Source organism: Ammospiza caudacuta, chromosome 21 (assembly GCF_027887145.1).
Source record: "Ammospiza caudacuta isolate bAmmCau1 chromosome 21, bAmmCau1.pri, whole genome shotgun sequence".
Classification (NCBI taxonomy): Eukaryota; Metazoa; Chordata; class Aves; order Passeriformes; family Passerellidae; genus Ammospiza; species Ammospiza caudacuta.
Genome location: NC_080613.1, coordinates 289151 through 315102, shown reverse-complemented (window position 1 = coordinate 315102; position 25952 = coordinate 289151). Strand labels below are relative to the sequence as shown.

General features: G+C 46.1%; 1 protein-coding gene across 2 annotated transcripts in view; it reads left to right on the top strand.

Moving 5' to 3' along the window:
- The window catches only part of LMX1B (LIM homeobox transcription factor 1 beta), an 82621-nt gene extending 57396 nt beyond the window's left edge, over positions 1–25225 (top strand). The window contains exons 3-8 of one of the 2 annotated variants that reach the window (XM_058818405.1): positions 18559–18791; positions 21354–21532; positions 21909–21986; positions 22382–22448; positions 23212–23352; positions 25068–25225. In XM_058818405.1, coding sequence (XP_058674388.1) covers positions 18559–18791; positions 21354–21532; positions 21909–21986; positions 22382–22448; positions 23212–23352; positions 25068–25225 — 856 coding nt within the window. Of the gene's footprint in view, positions 1–18558; positions 18792–21353; positions 21533–21908; positions 21987–22381; positions 22449–23211; positions 23374–25067 lie in introns of both variants that reach the window. The other variant, XM_058818404.1, reaches the window with a different exon arrangement.
- The last annotated feature ends 727 nt before the right edge of the window (positions 25226–25952 follow it).

The window sequence follows — 25952 nt, the reverse complement described above, 5'->3', positions numbered from 1 at the left end:
TTAAGCATATCATACTTCTGGTTCTGGGGGTGTTACAAAAAGAAGAGCTTGGAGATTCATCCAGCCTGCAGTGTTTGGTAGTTGCAGATAAACTGTGTATTATATGTAATGATCATTTTCCTAAGAAATTCCTCTCTGTTTCCTTCCCCTTTTTGCATCAGGAGGCTGATGATTACTCTGGGGCTGTGCTTGCACATAGGTGCTGCTGCATTCACGTTCCTACATTGCAGGGAGGAACAGGCAAGTCAGAGAACTTGGAATTCAGCATTTCAGTTTCAATTGATTATGGGTTTCGCTGCTATTTGTGGGATGAGTGGTGAGAATTGCTGAAGTAACCACTGCAGTGCTATGAACCCAATTAAAAGCACTGCTTCAGAGTGAGGGATTTGTACAAAGAGTGTTTCTACCTCTTTGCTGTTTGTCACTTACTTTGGAAGGCTTTTAAAAACAATTGCACTTCTATTAGCAGCCACAGGAGCTCTGCGCTCCAGGCGGGCTCCTAAAGCCCCAACATACCTCACTCTCTCTATCCATACAGGGTCAAATCAGGAATTGCACTGAGCTTCTCCAGAGCAGAAGAATGCGGAGGGTCAGTGTTTAATAGGTGGGAAATCATGGAAACAGTCCTCTAGGGGCTGAGAGGTAATTTACGGTTAAGTCCAAAATTCTCTAATTTGCGTAATACCAAGCCTAATAAAATATTCATGGTAGCTTCTCTCTCTTTCAGGCAATTTAAGATAGGCAAAAATTAAGTTGGAAAATACTGCTTAAAAATAGGAGAAAAAATTTGAAGAGTGTCTTCAAATATTTTCCTGCTTTTAATTTAATGATATTTTTCAGAGTTACAGAATTGTTCGCAGAGTTAGAATTCTGCCTTATGCACAGAACTGTGCAGAGTTTGATCTTTTTAATGGGAATCACAAAAACTGCTGGAATTCCAGGGTCAGGCGGAAGATGGAGGATGTGGCGTGTGTGCTCCATGGGCTGGCACAAGTTGTCACACTATGAGAAATGACAGCTTGAGAGGTAGTTGGTTTTCTCAGAGCTGGGTTCATTTGAAATGACCAGAGCCAGAGTTCTCCTTTATCCAAGGGATCATGGAACTCCCTGAGAGTCGTGGCCAGTGCATTGTGTGGTGTCAGAGCAGGAGAAAGCACCAGGGCAAATGCAGCTCTGGGCTTGGTGCCCAGCCCGGGCGTTCCTGCCCTCTGTGATGCCCCTGGCAGCTCACACCGAGCCGGGCAGACCCGGGGGCTGTGGGTGCCCCCGAGCCCTGGCATGGGGCACGGCCACGGGGCAGCTCCTCCTGCACAGACAAACCTCAACTCTCCTTGGCCAGCCTGCGAGTTTCTTACTGCTGGCTATTTCACACAGTCTTGATATCACAGCATCTATCTAGAGCCTTGTGTTTGGAAAATGCTGATTTCTGCATTGCTATTAACTACCGAACCTGCAGAGTCTTTCTCAGAGTTCTGACAGAATTTGGAAATAAAAATTAGTATATATTTTCCAAATGAGATTGCAACTCCAGTGGTTCAACCCACCGGTCATCACGCTTAGATGTGTGTCTTAAAGAGTGTGCAAGAGGACCTGATTGCATTTGTTCTTAGCATTTTTGTGCCAAATGATTTTGTTTGTATTGATTTACTCACATGAAAGCATCAGATTTCAATTAGGCTTATAAATTTAGTCAATGGTAAATTTAATCACATTAACATTAGCAAACACAGGTTTTCATAGCATACAGCTGTGAGATGGTGCCTTCCCGACCAAAAGAATTGACTCCTGACCTGTAACTTTCCTTGCTGCTGTCAAGTTACATTTAAGTTTTGGTAAGAAAACATGAAGTGGAGCTGCTAATGGTGCAGAATTGCTCTCATCTGAATAGTGCTAATGGCTGCAGCAGGCACATAACTGGAAACTGCTTCGCAAAGCCCCCCAGGCCCCTGGAAGTGTGATTGTCCTCACCCTCAAGGGTGGGTGAGAGCAGTTTTGTCACTGGCGCTTCCTTTATGCAAAAGAAATCATATCGCACGGTGCCAGTATAAAACACACGCCTGACAAGGAGACATTAAACCAAAGCCCACATTTGGGGTGCAGAGGGAGGCTGAGGCTGCCAGCTGGAATCAGATGACAGATATTTTTGTTAGGAAATAATATCTTCCTCTGATTTCCTGAGAGGTTGGATATAAAGCATAAAACAATGGACAGTGATGAAATCCAGAATAATTACCTCTGTGTATTCTGGAGGAGAGTAAACAAGCACCTCTATGCTGTCCAGGTACACCAGGCACTGTTTGGACAGCTGCACTGCCTATTTAAAGGTGTTGCTGGCCAATGGCTTGGCAGTAGGAATGCCAGGTTCATATAAGGTTCATATAAAATTGTGCAGCCCCATAGACATGGCCATGACAATAAACCCGAGACAGCAGAAAGGCTGGATTCTCCAATGCACAACAGCTACTGATGTAGAACATGCTCCAGTGAGGATTACTTGAAAAACTGCATTTAGTGCTGCAATAATACTAAAAGGTCACTTTGGATCACATTTGCAAAAGGTCAGAGCTGGTGGAGATAACAGCCTGTGCACACAGAGCAGAATGTGGTGGGCTCATTTTAGCTCCATCTACAGTCACAGCTGAAAACTAGTCAGGATCAGATATGGAAAAAAGTTTCTTCCATTTTGACTGATGCTGCGGTAGAGAAGGAGTTCCTCATGCAGTAAGGGATGTCTTTGGGCTTGGTAAAAATCCTAAAAAATGGCAGAGGGATTCAAGGATTTTTAAATGCACCATTCTGTATTCTCAAGGTGCATTGGGGTGAATGCATGTTTCCAAAGTGGTTTTGGCAGCAGAGTTTCATAGAATATTGTTTCATGTGACATGGTACGAGGTGTGTAATGTGCAATGTAAAAACACACTTTTCAACTTGAAATCTGTCTTATAAATCTTGTATGCATAAGGAATTTTTGTCCTCAGTTGGCTGGGAAGCTTTCAGCACAAAATGGTGGGAGTGCAATTGTTTGGTGCAGGGGATGCTGCATTCTCTAAAGTCAGTTTTCCAGAATTCAGGAAATGCATCCCTCACAAGTCGTTGCTCTTCTGCAGTGACTTTGCAGCCCCACCAGCAGCTGACAAACCTCAGGGATGGAGAAGCTTGTACCCAATACTGCCTCTCCAGCTGCTCTCAGCAAGTTGTGATGGGAATATAGCAAGGTTATTCTGAACGTTGTAGCTTTTTGCTTTGAACTAAATATATTCTGGGAGAGGTTCTGGTAATTGAAATGGTCTCGGGAGGAATTAGCATTTTTGTACATATCAGCTGTCTGTCTGCCAGGCCCAGAGGGAGCAGTGAGTGGGGGGGACTGAGGATCCCACCTGGAAATTCAGCTTATCGCCACCATCTCACAGTGGCCTCTGCAGTTCTGATGTACATCGCCTGTGATCTCCAGCACAGCTCAGGGAAAGGGAATTCTTTGTGATGGACCTACATTGCGTTGAATGACTCTGCTGGCAATTTTTATTTGTATCAGAACATGATCCAGAGGTGCCCTCTAAAGTAAGTCAGTTCTGTCCCTGTGCAGAGGGTAAATGAAAGTCTTTGCCTAATGAATTTGTATTCATTGTAAGCGAGGTGCATCCTTCTTTCTCTGATTTTTCTGATATCAGTTGAGAGACACATGAAATGTCATTTATATTTGAAAACACAATGCAGAGGCTCCCAAATGCTTCAGTGAAGGAAGGCAGCATATATTCATGGCTGGAGTCTGCCCTTAAATCTGATTCTCTGTGGGCCCCTAACTCCATCACGGTGACCCTTGCACTGTAAGGTACAATATAAAGCAGGAGCTGACAGTAGTTCCTGCAGCTGCTGGGACGAGGCAGGGCCTTACTGGGTACACAAGGGCATTCAGCCCCATTTGCTGGGAGTCTCTGAAGGATGCAGAGTGATCAGTGTCTGTGGAAATGAATGGGCTTTTCATGCTGATGATTTCATTTCTGGATGGACACAACACTTCCAACCGTGGTGATTCATCATCCTGGCTGGATGCAAGTGGAGGGCAGCCAGCGCTTTGCACTGATGCTCAGAGCAGACATTGAAGATAAAACGTGGGACTCTGACAGAGCTTTCCAAATATTTGACACAGAACTGCCAGGGAAGAGCAGTGCTATTCCTATTTCTAGGCTGCCAGCAGTGTCTAGTAAATTTTCCCAGAGACTCTCTGCTGTCCATGGCTCCAACACTGCACTTTCTTAACCCCCTTGTTCTGCTCAGGATTTACCTTTGCCTCTGAGGCAGCTCCACGTTGCTAAGCAAAACTCTGTCGTTGTGTGTCTGGCATGTTTGGGGCCCTGGTGCTGCTGAGCACACTCCAAACCAGCCCCGGGGCTGGGCTGGGGGCTGCTCTGCTGGCACCCCATTCCTTGTGCTGCCACAAAATGGGGCAGAGGCTCCAAGGGGGCATTGCCAACCCTGCTGGGGCTGACAGGGTGGGCACAGGGTGAGCTGTGGGCAGCTGGGAGCCCTGCCCGGGGCTGGGAGCTCAGTGGCACTGCCCAGCATCGAGGGGTGGCAGCTCAGATGCCAGCCTGCCCTGGCACACAGCTGCCCATGGGATGTGGCAGCTCAAAAGCTCCAGCATCAGGGAAGGCAGCTCAAATGCCAGCCTGCCCTGGCACACGGCTGCCCGTGGGCTCTGGCACCGCCGAGGGCTCCTCACCTCTGTGGGAATGGGGCAGGGATGGACACGGACCAGCCATCCCAACTTTACAAGGTGTCTGGATGGAATGTTGATGGATTTGGGCCTCAGAGTGACTAATTAGCATGCAGGGTTCCTCAAAAGGGTTAACATGGGATCTTTTTAATTGTCAAAAGAGTTGCAGGCTATTAGGGTTGGCATATTCTTCAATAATCTGTTTTATTTTTACCTGCTGGGAGCTTAATTAAAAAACAAAGAGGCTCAATTTAAAGCCCATTACTATGCTAATTTTGTAAGAACTGGGCGGTGATTAAGAAGCTTTAAAAAGAGGAGTTTAGTTTGCTCTAGGGAATGGGTTGGAGGCAGGTTTTATTTCGTTTCATTAGCTAGCTACAATTATTTATAAACTAAATGGAAATGATATTAAAGAGTAATGAAAAAAACAGCATCTATGTATTATTGAACAGCAGAACTTTTTTTAATTTAGCATCGAAGTGTGCAGAGCCTTTATTACTGCAACTCACAGTTAACACAGCTAAATGCAGTTCTTAAATATAAGAGGCTTTTAAAATATGCCCATAAATACAGAACTGTCTGGTTTGCTTTTCCTGTAGATCACTAGAGTAAGTTTATAAAGATATCAATGTGACAATAAAGATGAACCACTGTCTCTTTAAAAAAAAAATCTGGGGTTTTATATAGGAAAAGTTCTTAGCAGAATAAATTAGAAAGAGTTATACAACATTACATATGTAATACGAAAAGAATAATCTAACAGCACTGCAAGCCTTCTACTGCCTTTTTCCTGTCATGTGAGCCCAAAATAATACCTGCAATTCCAGTTATGTTGGAGCTCTCGGGAGGAGCTGCTGCATTGCATGGATGTTGGGAGCTGATGCCAGGCAGGGACCAGCACGGGCTGGAGATGTCACCCAGATGTGGTGGGTGAGGAGGCGCCAGGGGCACAGGGACAGCCTGGCTGTGCCAGGGGGCACAGGGAGAGCCTGGCTGTGCCAGGGGCACAGGGACAGCCTGGCTGTGCCAGGGGCACAGGGACAGCCTGGCTCCCGTTGTGGCTGTGCCAGGGGCACAGGGACAGCCTGGCTGTGCCAGGGGCACAGGGGGCAGCAGGGACAGCCTGGCTCCCGTTGTGGCTGTGCCAGGGGCAGCAGGGACAGCCTGGCTCCCGTTGTGGCTGTGCCAGGGGCACAGGGACAGCCTGGCTGTGCCAGGGGGCACAGGGACAGTCTGGCTGTGCCAGGGGCACAGGGAGAGCCTGGCTCCCGTTGTGGCTGTGCCAGGGGGCAGCAGGGACAGCCTGGCTGTGCCAGGGGCACAGGGACAGCCTGGCTCCCGTTGTGGCTGTGCCAGGGGCACAGGGACAGCCTGGCTCCCGTTGTGGCTGTGCCAGGGGCACAGGGACAGCCTGGCTCCCGTTGTGGCTGTGCCAGGGGCACAGGGACAGCCTGGCTGTGCCAGGGGCACAGGGAGAGCCTGGCTCCCGTTGTGGCTGTGCCAGGGGCACAGGGACAGCCTGGCTCCCGTTGTGGCTGTGCTAGGGGGCACAGGGACAGCCTGGCTGTGCCAGGGGCACAGGGACAGCCTGGCTCCCGTTGTGGCTGTGCCAGGGGCACAGGGGGCAGCAGGGACAGCCTGGCTCCCGTTGTGGCTGTGCCAGGGGGCAGCAGGAGTGCACGGTGCTGGGTACAGATTTGGCCAGGGAGAGGCTGCCAAGCCGTCAGGAGCCTGGCATCCAAGTCGTCAGGATCCCAAGGTATCTGTTTGTGGTGTGGGTGAGGATGTGGGTCGGGAGATGCACCCTGTTTCTGCCAGAGGAACTGGTAATGCTGGTGTGAATCCTCTCCGCATCGGGAGGAGGAGGAGCTGCTGAGCCTGTGCCTGGAGGAGCCCCATCTCTGGTGGCACCAGAGCCTTGTACAGAAGCAACATGCTCCTATAAAACATCCCAGCTCACGTGGCACAAGTGAGAGCTGGTTCCCACGCGCAGCCTGGTAGCTGAGTTCACTCGGCATTTGAATTCCCACTGAAAAGCCACTCTGATCTTGCTAAGGACCAGGAACCCCACGTCCCACCAGCCAGCACCGCCCTTCCATGCTGAAACCCTTTGTGCTGCTGCTCTTTCTGGGGAAGATTTGATGCTGTGCTAGGGATGGGGAGTGGGAGGGAGCCTGGAACAACTGAGAGGCTTCAGTGTCTACTAGGCAGAGCGGCGAGGAGGAAGAAGAATGGCAGGAGGGCCAGCAGCAGATGCCAGCCCATCCCCTGGGCTGCCTGGAGCAGCTGGCACTTAACTTTGTAAGGGTCCACATTGGTTTGGCTGTGACCAAAATTGTTGGTGGGCCATATTAATTTAAATAGATGTTGCAACCAGTAAAGTGTTTCTAGATGAAAGAAGTCACAAGAAGAATTAAAATTACCTGCACATCAGTGATTCTATGGACCCTGGCAGGACTCCAGGTGCCAGAGCCTTCTGCGGGGCTCCTGCATGGGTGCCACGAGGTGCAGCATCCTGGAGCCGCTCAGCTCTGCCAAACCAAAGCTCACGGTGTGGCTCCCCCGGCCGTGCTGGGGAGAAAAGCCTCGCACTGCAGGTCTGCTGCTGCTCCGAGAGCCCAGAGCTGCCTCTGGAGATAGACAGAGGTCATACGGCGGAACAGCTTCAATTCCTCCACTGGTTCTAAAGGCAAAGCGAGCTATCCGAGATCCCTGAGGTTGCAAACGTCCCTTGGCCTTCTTTTGACCCTATATACACCTTACATTCTTCCTTTAATGATTGGCATTCGGTGGGTTTGTGCCTTCGGGCACGCCGAAGTTGTAGCTGCTTCTTCATCAAAGCAACTGTTTACAGCTGGTTTGAGTTGGATGCCAATAAACAGTATTCTTTTTGTCTCAAAATAAAAAGCAGCTTAAGTCCCTAATGATAAGGATTTTGTGCTTTGCAGAGGAAAAATTCAGCTAGCTTGGGACAGCCAGCCACTTAGCGTAGCAAGCTGGAGTACTTTATACTTCCTGCTAAACTGCCTTTATCTCCTCAAGCGAGCCGGCTATAGATTCTTATCATTGTGGCAGAAGTGATGAGGGTAACATCTTTAGTTGGAAATCATTGGCAACATGCGGAGAAAGCTTAAGATGTTGTCACACTTTAACTTGGTCCTAATCTGTTCAAAGACAGTTGATACTTTCTAACTGCACCAGCAGGTAGTGAGAGGGAGTCAAAGACCATCAGGGTGAAATAGCTCCTGCTTTTCTTTGCAGAGTTTATGACTTTCATAAAGCGGACACAAAGACGCTGTGGCGGTAACTGTTATTGTCTAAATTAAGAGCTTATGCTCACCCAACCATATTTCATTAACTTGTACACCCAAGCTTCTACATTTCCTGCCTGCTCCATGCAGTGCTAGAAGCAAATCTTAAATATTTTAACGCCTATTGTCAGTGAAGTGACAAGAGCAAGGCGCGGGGCAGCCCTGGCTGTGAGTGCCACACCGGGCTGTGCCCAGCACGGACGGGCGGGCGCTGCCCTCTGCTCTGGCCTTGGGACGAGTGCGGGATCCAGAGAGAGAATTGCCTTCCTCCCAGCGACAAACTGAGATACTGTGAACAACCCACACATGCCGAAACGTAGCACCGAACTGCCGATGGAGCTGGTCGGTTCTAAAGTCATCTTCCCCCTGAATGGGGACCCAGTCCTGTTCCTGATGCTCCCCAAGGAGTTTTGCATCTCACTTACTTGAAGAAAAAGCTGACACAGCTTCTACTCCCTTGTTCTTCTTTAACAGAAGATCTTAAGAACATCAGAGCTCTTGATGAGCAAATTTCAATGCATTTTGGCAAATACCATGTTTTGAGAAAAAGGGCTTTGTCAGATCTGTAAAAAGGACAGTGCAATCAGAGCAGGATTTCTTTTCAACCAGATATTCAACAAGGCATCTCATCTTTGAAAACGTATATGGAACCCCAAGCGATGCCATGTAACATTTTGGTGCTTTTCTAGAACAATTCCAAGCCATACAAATTTTCTTGCTGAAAGAAAGGAATGTGCTGATAAGATATGAGAGGATTTTGTACACTTTTTCTCTAGCAGGCATCTTTATTTTTTCTCTCTCTTTGTGTGTATAGCATATATACATATACTTAACCAAAAGTTAAGTAGTATTTAAGTATTTCAGCTTTGACCTACTTACAACTTTTCATTTAATTAAAAAAAAAATCTGAAAAAGTTAATAAAATGTTTAGACAAACCTTTCAGTCTTGTGAGCTTAAAGGAATAATCCTCTTTGCATGCCTAATAATGTTGTTGGTGTCTAATGGGATTTCATTTTCACACATGTGGAAGTGTCCTGTGTTATAAATGTTTGACTGCTGGAATAACTTAAAACCTGTGCAGACGTTGGAGGCAGGAGGAGGACCTGGGCGTGCTGTAGGGCCCTGCTTACTGATAAATCTCTTTGTATGGCTTTAGAGCATCTAGTTTACTAAAGCCTAAATACAAACACAGATGCTGATAGCTGAGTCTTAGGACTCAGTCTGTCAACCATATTTAGCCTTACAGAAGCCAGGAGGTCTTCATAGTTCTGTGTCTAATCTTAAAAATTCAGTTTATAGAGCAACTTTGGTAGTCATCCATACTAGAACAACAAAGCTCGTCTGTTCTTTAATTTAAAAAAAATGATTGAGATGTTTCAAGTCTCCAAAAAACACTGTATTAAGAGGAGTATTTATTTTCCATGCTAATATTAATAGTAAGTAATTGACATAAGCTTAATAAGAGTCACTTCATGTTACAAGAATAAATTACCATTCTTAGGCATGGCAGCAGACACCTTTAGTTACCTGAGTTTTGGAGGTTTGTGTTGGGGTTTTATAGTGTTCCTTTTCCTTTTTCAGTGGTCCTTTTTAGAGTTTCTGGTAAGAGTCCCTTGTTTTTATCAGAAGAGCAAAGTTTGTGAAAGGAGGACTATAAAAAGATTCATGTGAGATGATTGGGGGGGAAAAATTTCATCCATTAAGGGTCAGCCTAAAAGAGCACGATTTAGAGCAGAATATAGCTGGAACTTTTGTAAGACAAGCAGCAACTTTTCATGCTCGGATGGGGATTCTTGGGTTAAATTGCTATCTTTGAGTTCTGAACTTGGAAAGGTATTAAAGTGGAATTAAACCTTTACACAATCCTGCTCTTGTGTCATTCAGGATTTTTTTGGGTTCTGTTTAATTGTACATCACAGCAGGGTTCTGAGTGACTGGTGCTTTAAAGAAATGAAGGGTAGGGTTAAGTCTGCAGCCCACTGCTCCCTGCTAATCCTTCTTGTTCCTTGAAGAAGGATTTACTTTTGCTGCCAGCTTGTGAAAGACTTTCCTCCTCCCGAAGAGATTGTTGTGGCTTTCCTGGGGAGGTGTGGTTGCTATAGCAGGGAGTCACGCCTGGGTATTCTCTCAAACCCTACTGAGAATGGGCCAAAAAAGAGCCAGAGAAGAGTAAAACTGGGGATTAAAAAATGGAACAATGGGAGACAGGAAGATAGGAGTGGGAACAAATGGGAATTACAGCACCAAAAATAATGCAAAGTGACAAAAAGAGGAAATAGAAAAATAATAGCTGACAGTTGGACTGAAAAGACAAACACTACAAAAGAACAATTTATTTTCAACCGGCAAAGAACATAAAAAGGCATCTGGGAAATAAGACACAGCCCTATGTTGAGGACTTTTTTTGTTCTTACTGTATTGCAAACATACAGGCACCAAGTACACAAAACTGCTTCATGCTTCCCTCTCAGTTCCACCTTTGCCACAATCTGTTTATTTGAAACAAAAGCTTCTTGAGTTTTAAACTGTGTTTATTTATTTGCTGCTAAATGATCTCTCTAACTGTGTCTGTTCCTAGGGTCTAAAGGTAGGGTAATTCTGGGCTTTTCATATGAAATCTTGTCATGCATATCAATAGTAGAAGAAAAGATCCAACTTTGCTCAAATTCTGTTCTTGAGTGCTTTCCAGAGAAATAACTGCCTCCAGCGGGCACTTGGGTTTGCTGCTGCTTACCGGAGACCAATTCCTTAGCTGGTGCCATGGCAATGCCCCCACACCTCCACCTGGCCCTGCTGCACCTGGATCCTCACTGCGGCTCCGCCAGCCCATCCCTCTGTCAAAGAGTTTTCCTGTACGAGTGTGGGAGCTGTATTTTACACCTCACCCCCTTTGCTCTACTGACAGAACACAGCCGTTTTGCAAATGTTCGAATATTTCTGTCTCAGTGAAAGAAGCAGAAATTTTCATTCAGTGTAAAATTTGTCACAATACAAATAGAATTTTAAAGGAGCCTGTGCTACGTCTAACAGCAAATCTCTCTGAATGCCTTTCCTGCACCCCACTGCTTTATATACAGGGGAGGCAGAGAGATATAATAGATGAAACATTTTGTTTATGAAGTGTCTATGTTTTGTTTTATTTCACATGTTTTTGCAATATAGATAACAGATTACACCACAGAGCTTTCATTGCCTTGTGCTATAAAGATACTATAAAGCCTTTCTGGGTATTAATAATAGATTGTGTTGATGAGTTTGGAGAAGCTGGCAATAGACCCCCCACTGTAAAGACATTAACACCACAGGACTAAGGTATCTTTCCCTTGCAAATCAGTTGCTAAATTGGCTGTGCTGATGAGTTTGGGCACAAGCTCTCCACCAGCGTCACTGCAGCAGGCACAGGAAGTGATTTTGTTTTATACAGGCAAATAACGTTTCTTCCTTTCAAAGCTCTTCGTTGTGAGGAAAGCCTTGAGTAAATTCTTTCTCTAAGTCATTCTTGCCAGCCAAGAAATAACTTAGAAATTACATTTGAATTGCTTTGACATGATTATTTTTTTCTGTAAAAGTGAAGACCAGGCCAGTGAATCACAACAGCACAATTTCCCTGCTTATGGGGCCTTTAGGGTGAAATATCATATAAAAATTGCATTAGAAGATTTTCCCTGTGTTGTTGGTGATGTAAATTCAGTGTGCCATTTAGTGAACAAGCAGGATGAGATGTCTGTCAGAGCAGAGACTGGAGCAGCATCCCAGCCTGTTCCTCAGGGCCCCTCCAGAGGCCACTTCACCCACTGGATCCTAGCGAGGGCACAAAGGGACATCGAGGTGGATTTGATTTAATTTGTGTAAATATCTGAATAAGAATCCAAAGGGGGAAAAAAGGACTGCCCATTTTGTTTTGGCGACCACTGCCCCCCAGCTAAGTAGAGCTGTGGCAGAAGCACAAATGCCCTGAGAAATACGATGTTTTTACAGCCCATCAGTGTGATTTGGAGAATGCAAAAAGCACAGCAGCAGAAGCCCATTTAGCCTCTTTGAAACTTACGGACAAAAATAATGTTATCTCACAAATGTTTGCACTGCCTAGAAATATAACTCTAACAAAATCACATATTTTGTTAATTCATTAAGTCTTCTTAATTGCAGCCCTAGCTTTATCAACTCAATTGGTGCCCTTAACTTTTACAACAGTTTCTGTTCTACAGAAAAGATTAGGAGAAAATTGCAGCCATAATCTGTACAGTGCAATTGCTGTGCTATAAAGAGGAATGGGAGTAGCTGAGAAGAGCAATTGGATTCCCAAAGGTGGAGCACAGTAGAGCAATATCAGTGACTTTGTAAATGAAAAATTGTTTTAATTCCCTTCTAACAGCAATAATTCTATTCTTCATAAATTTTTCCATCAAAGTGTTGTATGGAAAAATGCTATAAAATAGAACAGCATGGCAGTGATGGAAGACAGTTGAACAAAGTGGTCAATTAGGGGATGAAAATTAAGCAAAGAGAAGAATTCAGTGTGTCACATTCTGCTCAAAGCTAGAAACTGCTCTGCACTTTGCATTTTATGTTGTACTTTATAGTTAGGGGAGACGTAACTATTTAGGTCATTCTGGTCCCACTTGAGCAAGTTGCATTAGGCTGTGAGCTTTAAATTCTGTGTGTCTTTGTGCTTTTGTCTAAGCACCCCAGTTCCACCCCAGAGCTGCTGGTGGGCACAGTGGCCGTGGGTGCTGGTGGCTCTGACCTTGTCCGTGGTCCAAGTCCCAAATCTTCACAGCAAGATTTTGGCACACCATAATATGCGGTCCCTTATAGTTGTTTTAGCCGTCAGCTTGTCTTGGCAGGGGAGTACAGCACTCCTCACAGAAATGCAGGTAAAATATTTACATGAAGAAAAAGTCATTCATTACCAAGATAGGCAATATGTAATTTGTGAGTCTAAATCCACATTGTGAAATGCAGATTTAACACAAGCTTTCGCCAGTGGCTGGTGTTCACACTACAGCACCTGTGGATAGAGGGTTAATAAATATTTTCTTCAGTTCTCACTGAAGAATAAAAAGGTTTCTTTGTTTTAGTTTCTCTCTAGATATTACAGATTTTTTCTAGAAACTTAAAAATTTTGCACATTTTATTACTACTTGATGAAAGGGAATTATCTTTCTTATACTGAAGTTTCAGCTATGAAATTGGCTTTAATAAACTATGTAATTATTTCATCTGCAGGGAAAATATGTTAAATGGATTATTTCATTTTTCAGGAGGTGGGGGGTTTAGAATAATAAATTTATAATATTCCTGTTCTACTTTACTGCACTCAGGATGTTTTGTGTATTCTGAACTGAGTGCAACCAAACAACGGTTTTTCCACTTTATAAGCACCCGTGAACTGTAAGACACTACAAAAAATATTCAAGTCCTGTGCTAGAAAAACCCCATGCATACTGTTTTTCCAATCCTACGTCATCTAAAGAAAGAATATAAAAATTTATCCCAAAGAGCAAGGAACAGCTATCTTTCATTAGTAATTTAATTTCTTCTCTTAATAAGACTCACTTGTGTGAAAAACATGCTGTATTTTACTCTGGCTGTACCCTGTTTCATAGCACAGGAGTGTGGAGCAAACTTCCAGCACCAGAGCAGGCCAGCAGGGATGTCCCAGCAGAGGAAAAATGTCACTCGCAGAGACTGCACCAAGAGTACTTACAAAAGCCGTGACCCCTACCTTTGCATATTTATTAAATAAAGAAAAGCCAGGTATCTGCTGTGGTTGCTGCAACACATAATGTCAGAATAACACGGAAAGGGAAATGACTGAAGGTCTCTGATAGGTAGGAAGCAGCATCTGTCCTCTTGCATACATCAAACACAGCTTAATAACTTCCTATTTACTGCTTCATGGCAGAGGCCCAGTAAATAAACAACCTGACCGAATTAGTCGATTTTTCTACCTTTGTCCTGTATAACAAACCTCTTGAACCACGCTTAATGTGAACGGCAAATTTCACACTGCACACGGACATCTCTCAGCACAGATTAAATTAGTTATAATAAAACAAAATCTATTTGCCCACAGACAGGAGGAAATGAAGGACCTGGCTGAGGCACAGAAAGGTAAAGGGTGGGTTGTCAGGGCACCAGGAGAGTAAACAGCAGAGCCGAGATTCTCAGGAGCAAAGCAGGGTCAAACTTACTGTGAGATAACCGCGTGGGATATAATAAATCAGGGCTCCGTATTGCACTCCAGATGGCTGTGCCATGCAGGAAGGCACAGTGCATCATGTAACTGTGGTTGTTTCTGAGGATTACTGATTCAGCCTGCCTTCACAGGGATATCCTAACAAATAAAATCTTTATGGCCTCTTCCGCTGGTGAACATTTTCATCTACTGGTTAAAGTCAGGACATGTCTTAGCATTTGCATTGCCCCGATACATATGCAAAATTAATGTAAGTTCACACAGTTTTGGCTGGCAAAGACTTTTTGATTATCTAGTACTGTAAAGTTGCTTCAGAGCATTTATTGTAAATACTCTGATGGACAGAAAGGCCATTGTTCTGAGCTTTAGCTTGGCTGAGTCCCCCAAGTGTTCCAGGCATACAGGCAAACACACTTAAAAACTCCTAAACCTATTGAGTTGTCTTTCAAAATTGTCCAGGCAACAGAATTTATTTATAAAACTCCGCAATCATTGATTCAAAACAAGGTTTTCTTGTTCTGCTTTTCTTCTTTGTCCTCTTTGAACGATTTTCTCTGGAATGTTTTCGTTGTGCTTAGGAGTCGGAGATTTCCTGCGGCTTCTAATAAAGGCATTTGATTTCCACTCTCCACATACTTTAACACATCCAAGGATTTTGAGGTTTGACATTAGCTTAAGAGAGCTGGAGATAATCAGCCACGGGAGTAAAAAGCCAGAGTTACGCAAATTATTTCTAAAAGGTATAGAAAGCAAAAAAAAAAAAAATTCCTTTAAATGTGGTTGGTATGGCACAGAGTCTTTGTCTCAGCACAGAATATCTGTGTGCTCCCCTTCAAATTTATGGCTGTGATTGAAACCTGTAAAGGGGTGATCTGTAAAGTATTCCTGCTATCCTACACTTCCCAACAGGTTTATTACCATTCGTTTATAAAATGAACAGTCTAACGAGCAGTGGTTTAGATCACAGCTATCAAAGTCTGGTCATTTGTCAAGATTAGTTTCCTGTTGTGAGATTGCCTTGTGCAAAAAGAGTGCATAACCTTGTGTTCCTCTTGGGAAGCTGAAAAAATACCTATAAACACCCTATAAGATAGGTTTAATGAAAATTTTATAATCTCAGAATTCAACCCAACACGCTGCTCTGTGTGTGTGTGTGAGTGTATTTGTGTGAATGCATGTTATAATACAGAGTTCCGGTGTACAGGGGAGGGGAATTTTCTTGACAAGGGTTAAATTCAGGATATGAAGTCCGTGCAGTATTGTCAGGGCAATTTAATGTTCATTTGAATGAGTTAATCTACACTGATGACAGTGTAATTCGTTATAGCTAAAAGGCTGCCTTGGGAAGCGCTGTTGCAAAAGCACCATCTTTACGGGAATAGTCGGTTGCCAGTAAATAGCACAAAGTATTTTCTATTCACATTAGATATATTTATTTTGAAGAAAAAGAAAAAAACACAAACACTAAGGCAGTGTGACAGCAAAGGTGCGGGTCAGGGAAACAGCGGGCGACGAGGTTATCTTTGTGTCCCCGTTAGAGGGGAGGCGCAGAGGATTTATGCTTTCCTCAGGTTTTCTTCTTGAAATTGTCTGTAAGCTGTGTTGCATTTGTGTTTTCATTGCGGCTGGACGGTGGCGCATTGTGCGGTTTGCTTGGGGACAGCCGGAGGCAGCCGCAGCCCGTCCCGGAGCGGGGCCAGCCCTGCCCGGGCCCGCGGCGGCTGCGGCTGCCCCCGGGGGAGGCTCCGCGTTCTGCCCGGCCGGAGAGGGGAGCGGGCACCTGCCCACGGCGGCCGGGCTCCCCGGGCCCGTGTGCGAGCACTCCCCAGGCCGGCCGGGCTCCCCGGGCCCGTGTGCGAGCGCTCCCCGGGCCGTGTGCGAGCGCTCCCCGGGCCCGTGTGCGAGCGCTCCCCGGGCCGGCCGGGCTCCCCGGGCCGTGTGCGAGCGCTCCCCGGGCCGTGTGCGAGCGCTCCCCGGGCCGGCCGGGCTCCCTGAGCCGTGTGCGAGCACTCCCCAGGCCGGCCGGGCTCCCCGGGCCCGTGTGCGAGCACTCCCCGGGCCGGCCGGGCTCCCCGGGCCGTGTGCGAGCGCTCCCCGGGCCGGCCGGGCTCCCCGGGCCCGTGTGCGAGCACTCCCCGGGCCGGCCGGGCTCCCCGGGCCGTGTGCGAGCGCTCCCCGGGCCGGCCGGGCTCCCCGGGCCGTGTGCGAGCGCTCCCCGGGCCGGCCGGGCTCCCCGGGCCCGTGTGCGAGCACTCCCCAGGCCGGCCGGGCTCCCCGGGCCCGTGTGCGAGCACTCCCCGGGCCGGCCGGGCTCCCCGGGCCCGTGTGCGAGCACTCCCCAGGCCGGCCGGGCTCCCCGGGCCGTGTGCGAGCGCTCCCCAGGCCGGCCGGGCTCCCGGTGCTGCGGGGAGCGGCACCAGCCCGTCCCTCCCGGTGCTGCCGGGCATCGGCACCCCGGGGCCAGCCCGTCCCTCCCCGCGGCCGGAGGGAATGGGGAGGGTACCTGCAGAGTGCAGGTACATATGCAGGGACAGAGCCTTCGCACCAGCTCTGCCGCTTCTGAGGTCTCTCCCAGGTGTGCCCGTCCTGAGGGCATCCCCTCGGACAGAGAGGCCAGGCTTGGTTAAATGAGTCAAATGGGTTTAAGCAGTCGAACAGAAACAACTATTGTAGTGCACCTTTTTCTTTTTTTTTCTCCCCTCTTTGTGTGTTAATCCTTTCAGATATAAAATTGTGCAGAGATAAAAATATTTTCTGCTTAGGAATTTGCTGGCTAAAGCGTTGTAAGGAAAACCTTGGAGACAAAGCAAACGGAGGGTATGGAATAAGCCATCCTGTTGATGGCAGTGCCCAGGGTCCTGGGTGGCATCAGTTTCCTTGGGATCAGTTTAATTCATTACACACCTGAAGAAGAGCCGCTCAGCCCACCTTGCACCACTGTTACCTTGCGGCTGTGGTGGTGCAAAGGTGTGCGCTGAGCTGGCCAGGCTCCCGGTGTGGTCACTCCAGGTACAGCCAGGAGCACCCCAGTTCCCGTCTCTGGGCCATTGTCTGGATGCTGTGTGCAGCCATACTGACATTTGCTTTTCCCTCCTGCCCACTCTGGCTCCAGCCCTTTGCCGAGGGCTTGTACTGCCATTTTCCTGCACTTCCCAGCTCAGACAAAATGGAGGCTCTGCAGGAATGAATAACTCCCACAGCCTTAGCCTTCTAAAATAAGAGAGAATTGCCTTTTTTGTGAAAAATTATAATTTTAATGAAAGGAAAAAGTCAGCATACCCCATGCTAAAAGGCAGAATCTAATTTTTTTTTTTCTGTGAGCATGCTGGTGCAGTGGTGTTCATTTCCTTGCTGAAATGTAAATGTTCATGCACCTTGCACTGTGATGTATTGCCATAAAAGACACTGAATTTCAAATCACCAGCACACCATGTGACACAGGGATGTAACAGCAATCCGTCTTTATTTGAGGCAGCCCTTTTCTGAAATCTCACTTAGGGAGATTCCCAGTTGCCATTAGGAAAGCAAAATAAAATTAATCTAAATAATTCTAACTTAAACCTAGAAAATTAATGATGGATGAAAGACAGGGTTTACAGAGCATTAATAAGAACTAGTCTGGATGCGGTGTGTGTTCTAGGGTCTGTGATTATACTGGTAATTTGACAGATTGTATCAGGGCCTATCTCTGCCAAAGGATGTTTCACACCATTTAAAATGCACAGTACTTCCTTCAGAGACAGGTTGTTCTGGAATAACTCAACATCCAAAGGAAAGCTGTGTTATTTCACTCCTCTCTTTATTGATTGCATGTGTACAATCGTGTGTATGCACACGTGCTGCCTTTGCCTCAGCAAAAGCACAAAGTTTTCATGCTCATTTCTGTGTTTATCAGCTTCCTCAGAGACAGGGAATACCAAAAATGGAAAGTCTGTTCAGAATAGGGCTTAAGTGCTGAAACAAGAGGCCCTGCATAAAACAAAGCATGAGCTGGTCCTTCCTCTAAAAGGTGAATTGAAATACATTTGTGTTTAAGCAATTATCTGACTTTGGGAGCTCCCTTTTGTTTCTCATTTTGAAAAGGAAAAACCCACTGAGATAAGGACAGATCTTGGTGGGCTTTGTCCAGGAAAGGTGATTTAGGGAATCTCAAGACCAAAGGAATTGAGATTTGGAAAAATTGCATGTCTATGCTATTTCCAAGCCTAAGGATGTGAGTCTTGCCGTGTGCAGAAGGGTGAGCCAGACTGATGTGTGCTGGCATTGCTGGGTTTAGACCCACGCATGGTGTGATCTGAGGCTGCCCCTGACCGTGCTGCTCTCCTTGCAGGCTGTTTGCTGCCAAGTGCAGCGGCTGCATGGAGAAGATCGCGCCGACGGAGTTCGTGATGCGCGCGCTGGAGTGCGTGTACCACCTGAGCTGCTTCTGCTGCTGCGTCTGCGAGCGCCAGCTGAGGAAAGGGGACGAGTTTGTCCTCAAGGAAGGGCAGCTGCTCTGCAAAAGTGACTATGAGAAAGAGAAAGACTTGTTGAGCTCGGTCAGCCCAGACGACTCAGACTCAGGTGAGCTTTTCCCACACCTGCTCTGACTGGAAAAGCTGCATGGGTCTGTAGAGCTTTTGTATAGAAAAGTGCATCCATTTTCACATCCACTTCATCTATATGCATGTGCCACCTATGCAAATTTGCAGGCACAGCTGAAAACATTCCTACTGGCAGTCTGCTTTCCCTAACCTGACTCTCTTCCTTAACCTCCTGCTTACTAAAAGACAAAATCTTTCTGCTTTCATCAATGTGTTTTTCTGTAAGATCATAAAGCATGAATCAGACTGACTCTAGCTACCCAAGGCCTCACTCAAGTAAGGTATCAGTACGCTGTTCTCTGTAGGCATTCTTCCATCCACTTAACAAAATTTTCATGGGATCTTCTTCACATACAATTTCAGCACTAAACTAGGAAAATGGGCAGAGCAGTAATATGATTTTCAAGAGGAATCTCTCTGCCAATTACAAATAGTACCTTTAAAAAAGATTGCAAGTGCAACACAGAATTACTGAAGAGAACCTGAAAGTAACTGAGATGTGGGTTTGTGCCATCATAATCACACTGTTGTTTTCCAAGAAAATCAACAGTTACCATTCCATTACATGTATGAATGATATATTTGCCTCTGGTTTATGGGAAAATGTGTTACTCTATTTTAACTGGTATCAGAAATTATCCTTGATCTCTAATTTGAAAGTCATATTCTCCACATTGCTAAAATTTGTATTTCCACACCAGGAATACCTCAAGACAAAGGTGTCTGCATGGGACCAGGGGCACTCTTGGAGCAGTGCTTTAGTTATTGTCACGCTGCATTTGCAGGACCTTGAGTGCTCTGCTCAGTAAATCGCAAGTCAGAGGGCCTGAGACATGTGGGGCATGTGCTGGCAGCTCCTTGACCATCAGCACAGCCTGCCCCAGCAGCTGCAGTGACCCCCTGTGCCCCTGCCTGTGCCCACCTCACCCCCTGTGCCCCTGCCTGTGCCCTCCTCACCCCTGACCAGCTCCTGTCCCCACGCTGGGCTGGCACAGCACCTTCCCCACTGCTGTCCTTGCTCACACAACGGCTGCTGGCAGCTGCATTTGGCACCAGCCTGGAGCAGGGTGGGCTCCTCTTCAGCACCAGACTGACTCATGATCTGCCACCACGGTAGCACAAACCAGTCTTGGTTTCAATTTCATTTCCCTTCGGCACAAAGGGGAGTTTCTTAGTCCTGGAGATGCTTCTTTTTCCTCATTATTCTCTGTTAGTCCAACCCAAACCTGAAAAACAAGCTGACAAATTAAACAAGTTGTTTGTCTCCCATTGTCTAACACAGTGAAAACACTGATCTCCCAGGGGTCTGCGTGAGAGCACACAATCTGCAAAGCCCTGGCTCAGAATGTGTCCTGCTTCAATCAAATATTTATCCACTGGACACAAGAGTAACTCTCCAATGAGCAGTATTAATCCTCACAAACCTTTCCTTAGAAATGGCATGCTGGAAAGTTAATAATGTCATGGTTATTAAAATGACTGAACTTCCCTTTAATCATTAGGCCAAAGATGCTTATTAAAGTAAAAGGTAATTAGACTGCTAGGTGCATAATAATCAGACCCTAAAATGAATTAAAGTCTAATTTGTTGATTCCCCAAATGCAGTCTTTCAGTATATAAAAAATTCCATGTGTTTCTTCATGTTGAAGTCCCTATAATAATGTGATAGTGTTTTCGGGAAGAAAAATCAGTAGTCTGGTCAAATAAAATATGCTGACTTGAAAGGTTGATTTTCTCAACAAAATGTGTATTTACCCATCAACCTTTGCCACTGTGCTTGAGATTTCCCAGGACAATATACTAACACACGTAATATCACCAGATTGTATGAGTATTCAGAATTTAATTATAGAAAATACAAATAATCTCTTTGGTCTACACAAGCACATAGATACTTGTATGCATTTACTGAAAAAGAGAAGTTTGTGCTTGTACATACAGACACATTTTAATGCACAGAGGAAGATTACTGATGTTTTCTGTGGAAAGTAGAAATGAGATGGCAAAGATTATATTTAATATTATTGCTGGAGCTTCAAAACATTCAAAACAGCGTTCAGTAGCTGGAATCTGTGCTATATTGAGTTAGATGGGCTTTGAGATACTTGTGTGATACTTGCTTTATGCTGTTTTGCTGCTGTAGCAGTGCAGGCAGATAATGCTGCAGGAGAAGCTGAAGTTCAGCTGTGAAGGTGAAGGTGTTTATCTGGTGCTGAGGTTGGGGCAGGTGAGCACATGGGACCAAGAGGTGCTGGAAAGGCACAAAGTGTCTCTGTGCCCAATTCCTGGAAATACTGAAGCATTTTCCGAGTCTCCATCCCCTGATCAGGACCTCAATTAAAAATTGAAAACATTTTTATGCTTTTGTGGCATTTGATTTAGGCAGAGCACACAGATCTGAGAGAGTCTCTTCCTGCTCACAGCTGCTTTAGGCATTCAAATAACCATGGGACAATAGTTGAACCTGTTGACTGAAGAGCAGTTCTCAAACATCGTGTTTTTTTGGTGGAACAAGTGCAATTATATATCCTTTTTTCACCAGTCAAAAGTGATGATGAAGATGGAGATGTTAAGCCCACCAAAGGCCAAGTAACCCAAGGAAAAGGAAGTGATGATGGGAAGGACCCAAGAAGACCTAAACGACCAAGGACAATACTTACCACACAGCAGAGACGAGCCTTCAAAGCATCCTTTGAAGTGTCTTCTAAGCCCTGCAGAAAGGTAGGAGCTCCAGCAGGGCCAGGCCAGCCCTGACACCAGGCCATGCTGCAGACAGCCCTGCCCCTTCCCGGGGCCATAGCAGCTCTCCGGGGGAAAGCAGAGCGCTCTTTTTGCACACAAGTCTTTTATGGGTAAATTTGGTTTATTTTCCTCAGCTCACACTCTTTGCTCAGTAGTTACAGAGCTGGTAGCGCCATTGGGGCAGAACTTGACAACACCATGCAAAAATACGATGAATTTTTAAAAGTAATTCCATACATGCAATTTTTGTTCTAAGTACAAACATTCCTCTTAACAAAACTGATCAGTGGTTTTTAGGTTGCTTTTTTTTTTTTAACTTATGAAAAATTGCATCATTAAACATTTCCTCCTGCAGGTCAGAGAAACATTGGCAGCTGAAACAGGGCTCAGTGTGCGAGTCGTCCAAGTCTGGTTTCAAAACCAAAGAGCAAAGGTAGGCTGTTTGTCCCATCCTCAAAAGTCAAATGCAGGCTGTGCCTCATCATGGGCTCTTGCCCTGGCTGCTGCTCACACTGCACAAATCCCACAGCTGAGCTCTGCGTGTTCTGCCTGCTCTGCTCTCTACATCCACTGGAAAGGCAACTTCCAAACACAGACATTAAATTAATATGCTCAAAGCAATTCAGGGTTGGGAGTAAATTTTGCATGCAAATCTGAACTGGAAACTGAAGTGTTTAAGCTTAGAATTGAAACTGAACCCACAACAGTGTGTGCATAAGCATAAATGGTCTGTGTTAACTGATAAGATGTTTGCAGAGAGTTTTGTAAGGAAACAAAATTGTTGCATTTGGAGCTACAAGAATGTTCTGTTCTTCTGCTTGTTTTCAGATGAAAAAGCTAGCACGAAGGCACCAACAGCAGCAGGAGCAGCAGAACTCGCAGCGACTAGGGCAAGGTAGGGGATTTGTGGGAAAGCAAAGTGAGAGAGAAAGAATCTGCAGCTGTCTGGCAGTGCCATTCCCACATGACAGTTTAGTACAGCCATCAGCAGGGGAAGGACACAAAGGTGTGCCCGAGTGCCCATGACAGGTTACTCCGAGTTCTCCTGGTGGGATCAGACCCCAGAGGTGCTTGTGCAGAAGCTGTAACCTCGTTTCTAGTAGGAATGTGCCACGTGCAGGTGTCTGCACTGGAGGAAATCTCCAGGAGGCTTGCTCCAGACAGATCCCTCAGTTTGTTTTCTTCTGCAGAAAGGGGCACAGTGCTCAGCTGGCAATCTGCACAGGCATCGGCGTTACTGCCCCAGGCAAGGCACAGAGAGCCCATCCTGGGGCAGGCACTGCACCCAGGAACTGGAACTTGCTCTGCTGCTCTCGGGGTACCCTTGAGCATCTCCAGCTCCCAAGACCCTGCAGCCTCCAATCCTCGACTTTACCCAGAGCAGAAAAGCTGGGACCAGCAGGAGTTAGATAATAACTGGGCTCTGTCAAACAGAGTATATGGGCTTTGGGAGGATAAGATCCAGGACCTAGGAGCTCCAGAAATCATGTAGAAATTACAAGTCTTTCAGCTCATTGCTCAGGGCTCTACGCTCAGACAAAATCTGGAAAGTTTCTCTGACTGAGAGGATACCCCTGACTGCATTTGCTAGGGTTCATTGCTGCCACTGATTCTGCCCTGTTCCCCAGCAGTAACTGTTCCTCCTCTTTGCTTTGCAGAAGTAATGTCCAACCGAATGGAAGGGATGATGACATCTTACACACCACTTGCACCACCACAGCAGCAGATTGTAGCAATGGAGCAAAGCAGTTATGGCACAGACCCATTTCAGCAGGGTCTTACCCCTCCACAAATGCCAGGCGACCACATGAACCCCTATGGTAAGGCATGCCTCATTCTGCCACATCCCAAGTAGCTGGGTCCGTGTGCTGGATCACACTCCATAGGGGCAGCAGCTTTACTGGCTTTTAGAATATTTTTCTGGGATTTGTACCAGAGAATTTGTACCAGTCAGTTTTATGTGTGTATTTTCTTGTACACATAAGGGGGTAGAACAGAGCTCATCTCAAGCTCTGAACGCCTTTCAGAACTATTTCATAGTATAATTTTGATAAACAATAAGCAAGTAACATCACCTCTCCAAGCTCCACTTTTTCAAACCACTGTCCAAGACACTGAAAAATAAACAGTACCAAATTCTAGCTCCCTCACAAATTTTTCCTTTTTTCTTAGAAGCTTTGAGGAAAAAGTGCCTTCAATAAAGAGAAGTAATCTATTCATTACAAAATGAATAAGCAGCCCTGTAAGACCACTCAGATTGGATGCGTGGATTTGTTAAAGAACAGCTCTTGAGCTACTAAGAGATGGGTTACCACAGGACATTTCTCCTGCGTAGTTTTATTCTCTGTCCCAAATCAAGATGACGGTTTGCTTTCACGATTGCTTGACCCCACATCAAACGCATTACAAGCACTAAAAGCTCAATTATTGGCTCTGGACAATTGCAGTGTGGCATTTAAAGAGAATGCCAGAGGATTTTTCAGACTGTGATTCTCGGCCTTGCGGTAGCCCACAAGGGCCTGTTTCAGACTCCCTTCTGCTGACCAGGAGCACTTCACTTAGAGGCTCAATGCGCATCACTGCCCCCAGCACAGCGTGCACAGGCCAACAGGAATCTGCTTGGGGTCTGTGTCATTACTTTGGCCACTGAGACAAGTCCATGGTGCACACCAGGAAGTTGGGGAGGTCCTGTAAGGAGCTGAGGACATATGAAGTGCCCTCGAGCATTAGATGGCTTGTGATTTTGTTGGTTTGCTTGGCTTTCTGAGTGAAACTCCTTGGGAAGTAGGTTCTGTGCTCCAAAAGGGGTGCAGGGGATTGCAGAAAGCTCTTTCAAATGAGTGTGTGAGGAAAAAGAACCAGACTAACACTTTTGCAGAGCCCCTAGGACTTGAGCTAGAGCTTTTTCTAGTACCTTCAGTGTTGAAGTAAGCTCAAAACTTAGTTGCTAAGGGAAATACAAGGTGCTGTTCCAGACCAGCCCTAAAAGAGTGGAATTTTCTGAAGGAGAGCATTTTTACAGCTGTAGCTCACTTGAGGCCAGGGAAACTAGGTCTCTTCCTGGGTCCTGTCACACTGGTAGAACTTTTGCCTTGTGCGTATATGAAGACCAGTATGATTATGGCTCTTAGACCATGCCTCCCTGTCATGGGCACCCTGGTTCCACCTTTCTTGACAGTCCTGGTGCTCCCATGAGTGCTGGAGCCCGTGGAGAAGCTGGGGACCTGCTCCTCCCCAGCACCGTCTGCTCCTGCTGTCAGCCAAGGCTCTGTTTTGTGCAGCTGACTGAGATTGAAATTAAACCCTGGCAGGTTTGGGCGCACTGCTGCCGGCTGACCCCCGCGGGTTGATTCCAAGCCCTCCTCCTTGTGGGTCAGACCCTCGTGGCCAGAGCGTGTTAGCATGCGAGCACAGGAGCAGGAGTGTTCCGCTCGCTGCAGCGCGCGAGCATCCGTGTGTGCTGTGTCCTCCCGGCTGCGCAGCGTCCCGCCTAACGTGTGCGTTTCATTTGCAGGAAACGACTCCATTTTTCATGATATCGACAGTGATACCTCTTTAACTAGCTTGAGCGACTGTTTTCTTGCCTCTTCCGAAGTTAACTCCATGCAGGCTAGAGTAGGAAACCCCATTGACAGGCTGTACTCTATGCAGAGCTCCTATTTCGCCTCATGAAAGTAAAGAGAACTTACAGCCGGCGTGCGTGTAGCCAGTGACTTTTCCAGTGCAGACTCTACAGCCATATGTTGCCCAGCTCTTCCTTCACAGTGACTCTGCTGCCTCTGGACTGCAAAGAGCGTTTTTTTAGGAAGACTGTCTCTGTTTGCATATATGTGTATGTATGTACATATATTTTAATACCTACATACATACATATATAGAGAGACAAAACACATCCACCCGTCCCATACCCTTGATTCCCAGCTGGCGCCAGACCACGAGACAAGCACGGAAGGAACAGAAGAACCTGCTCGTCCTCAGCCTTTGATCTGGTTTGGTTTGAGCTCATCATCTTAAAAGAAATGGATTTTGTGGAAAGCTAGACCTTTTCCTCCTCTCTCTTCTCCTTTCTTTTGGATGTCTAAACTTTTTTTTTAGCCACTGATACTGACATCAGTCAACCATATGACAAATAAATCAAAGAAACTGGAGATTCCTCCTTTTCTTACTGCATGATTCATACTATGTTGTGGATAAATTTCCATTTGAACTGTGAGAAGTTAATGTAAATGTGACGTTCAACATTTGTTTCCTTTCTACACCTTTTCTACATAACCTAGATCTGCTCATTAGTTTATAGCCCTTATGCGTATGATACTGAGAAAACTGGTTAGCAGTATTTGTGGAAAAAGCCAGTGATTTCAGAGTAAGAAAGGTCTATGACCCTGGAGAGGAGATGCAT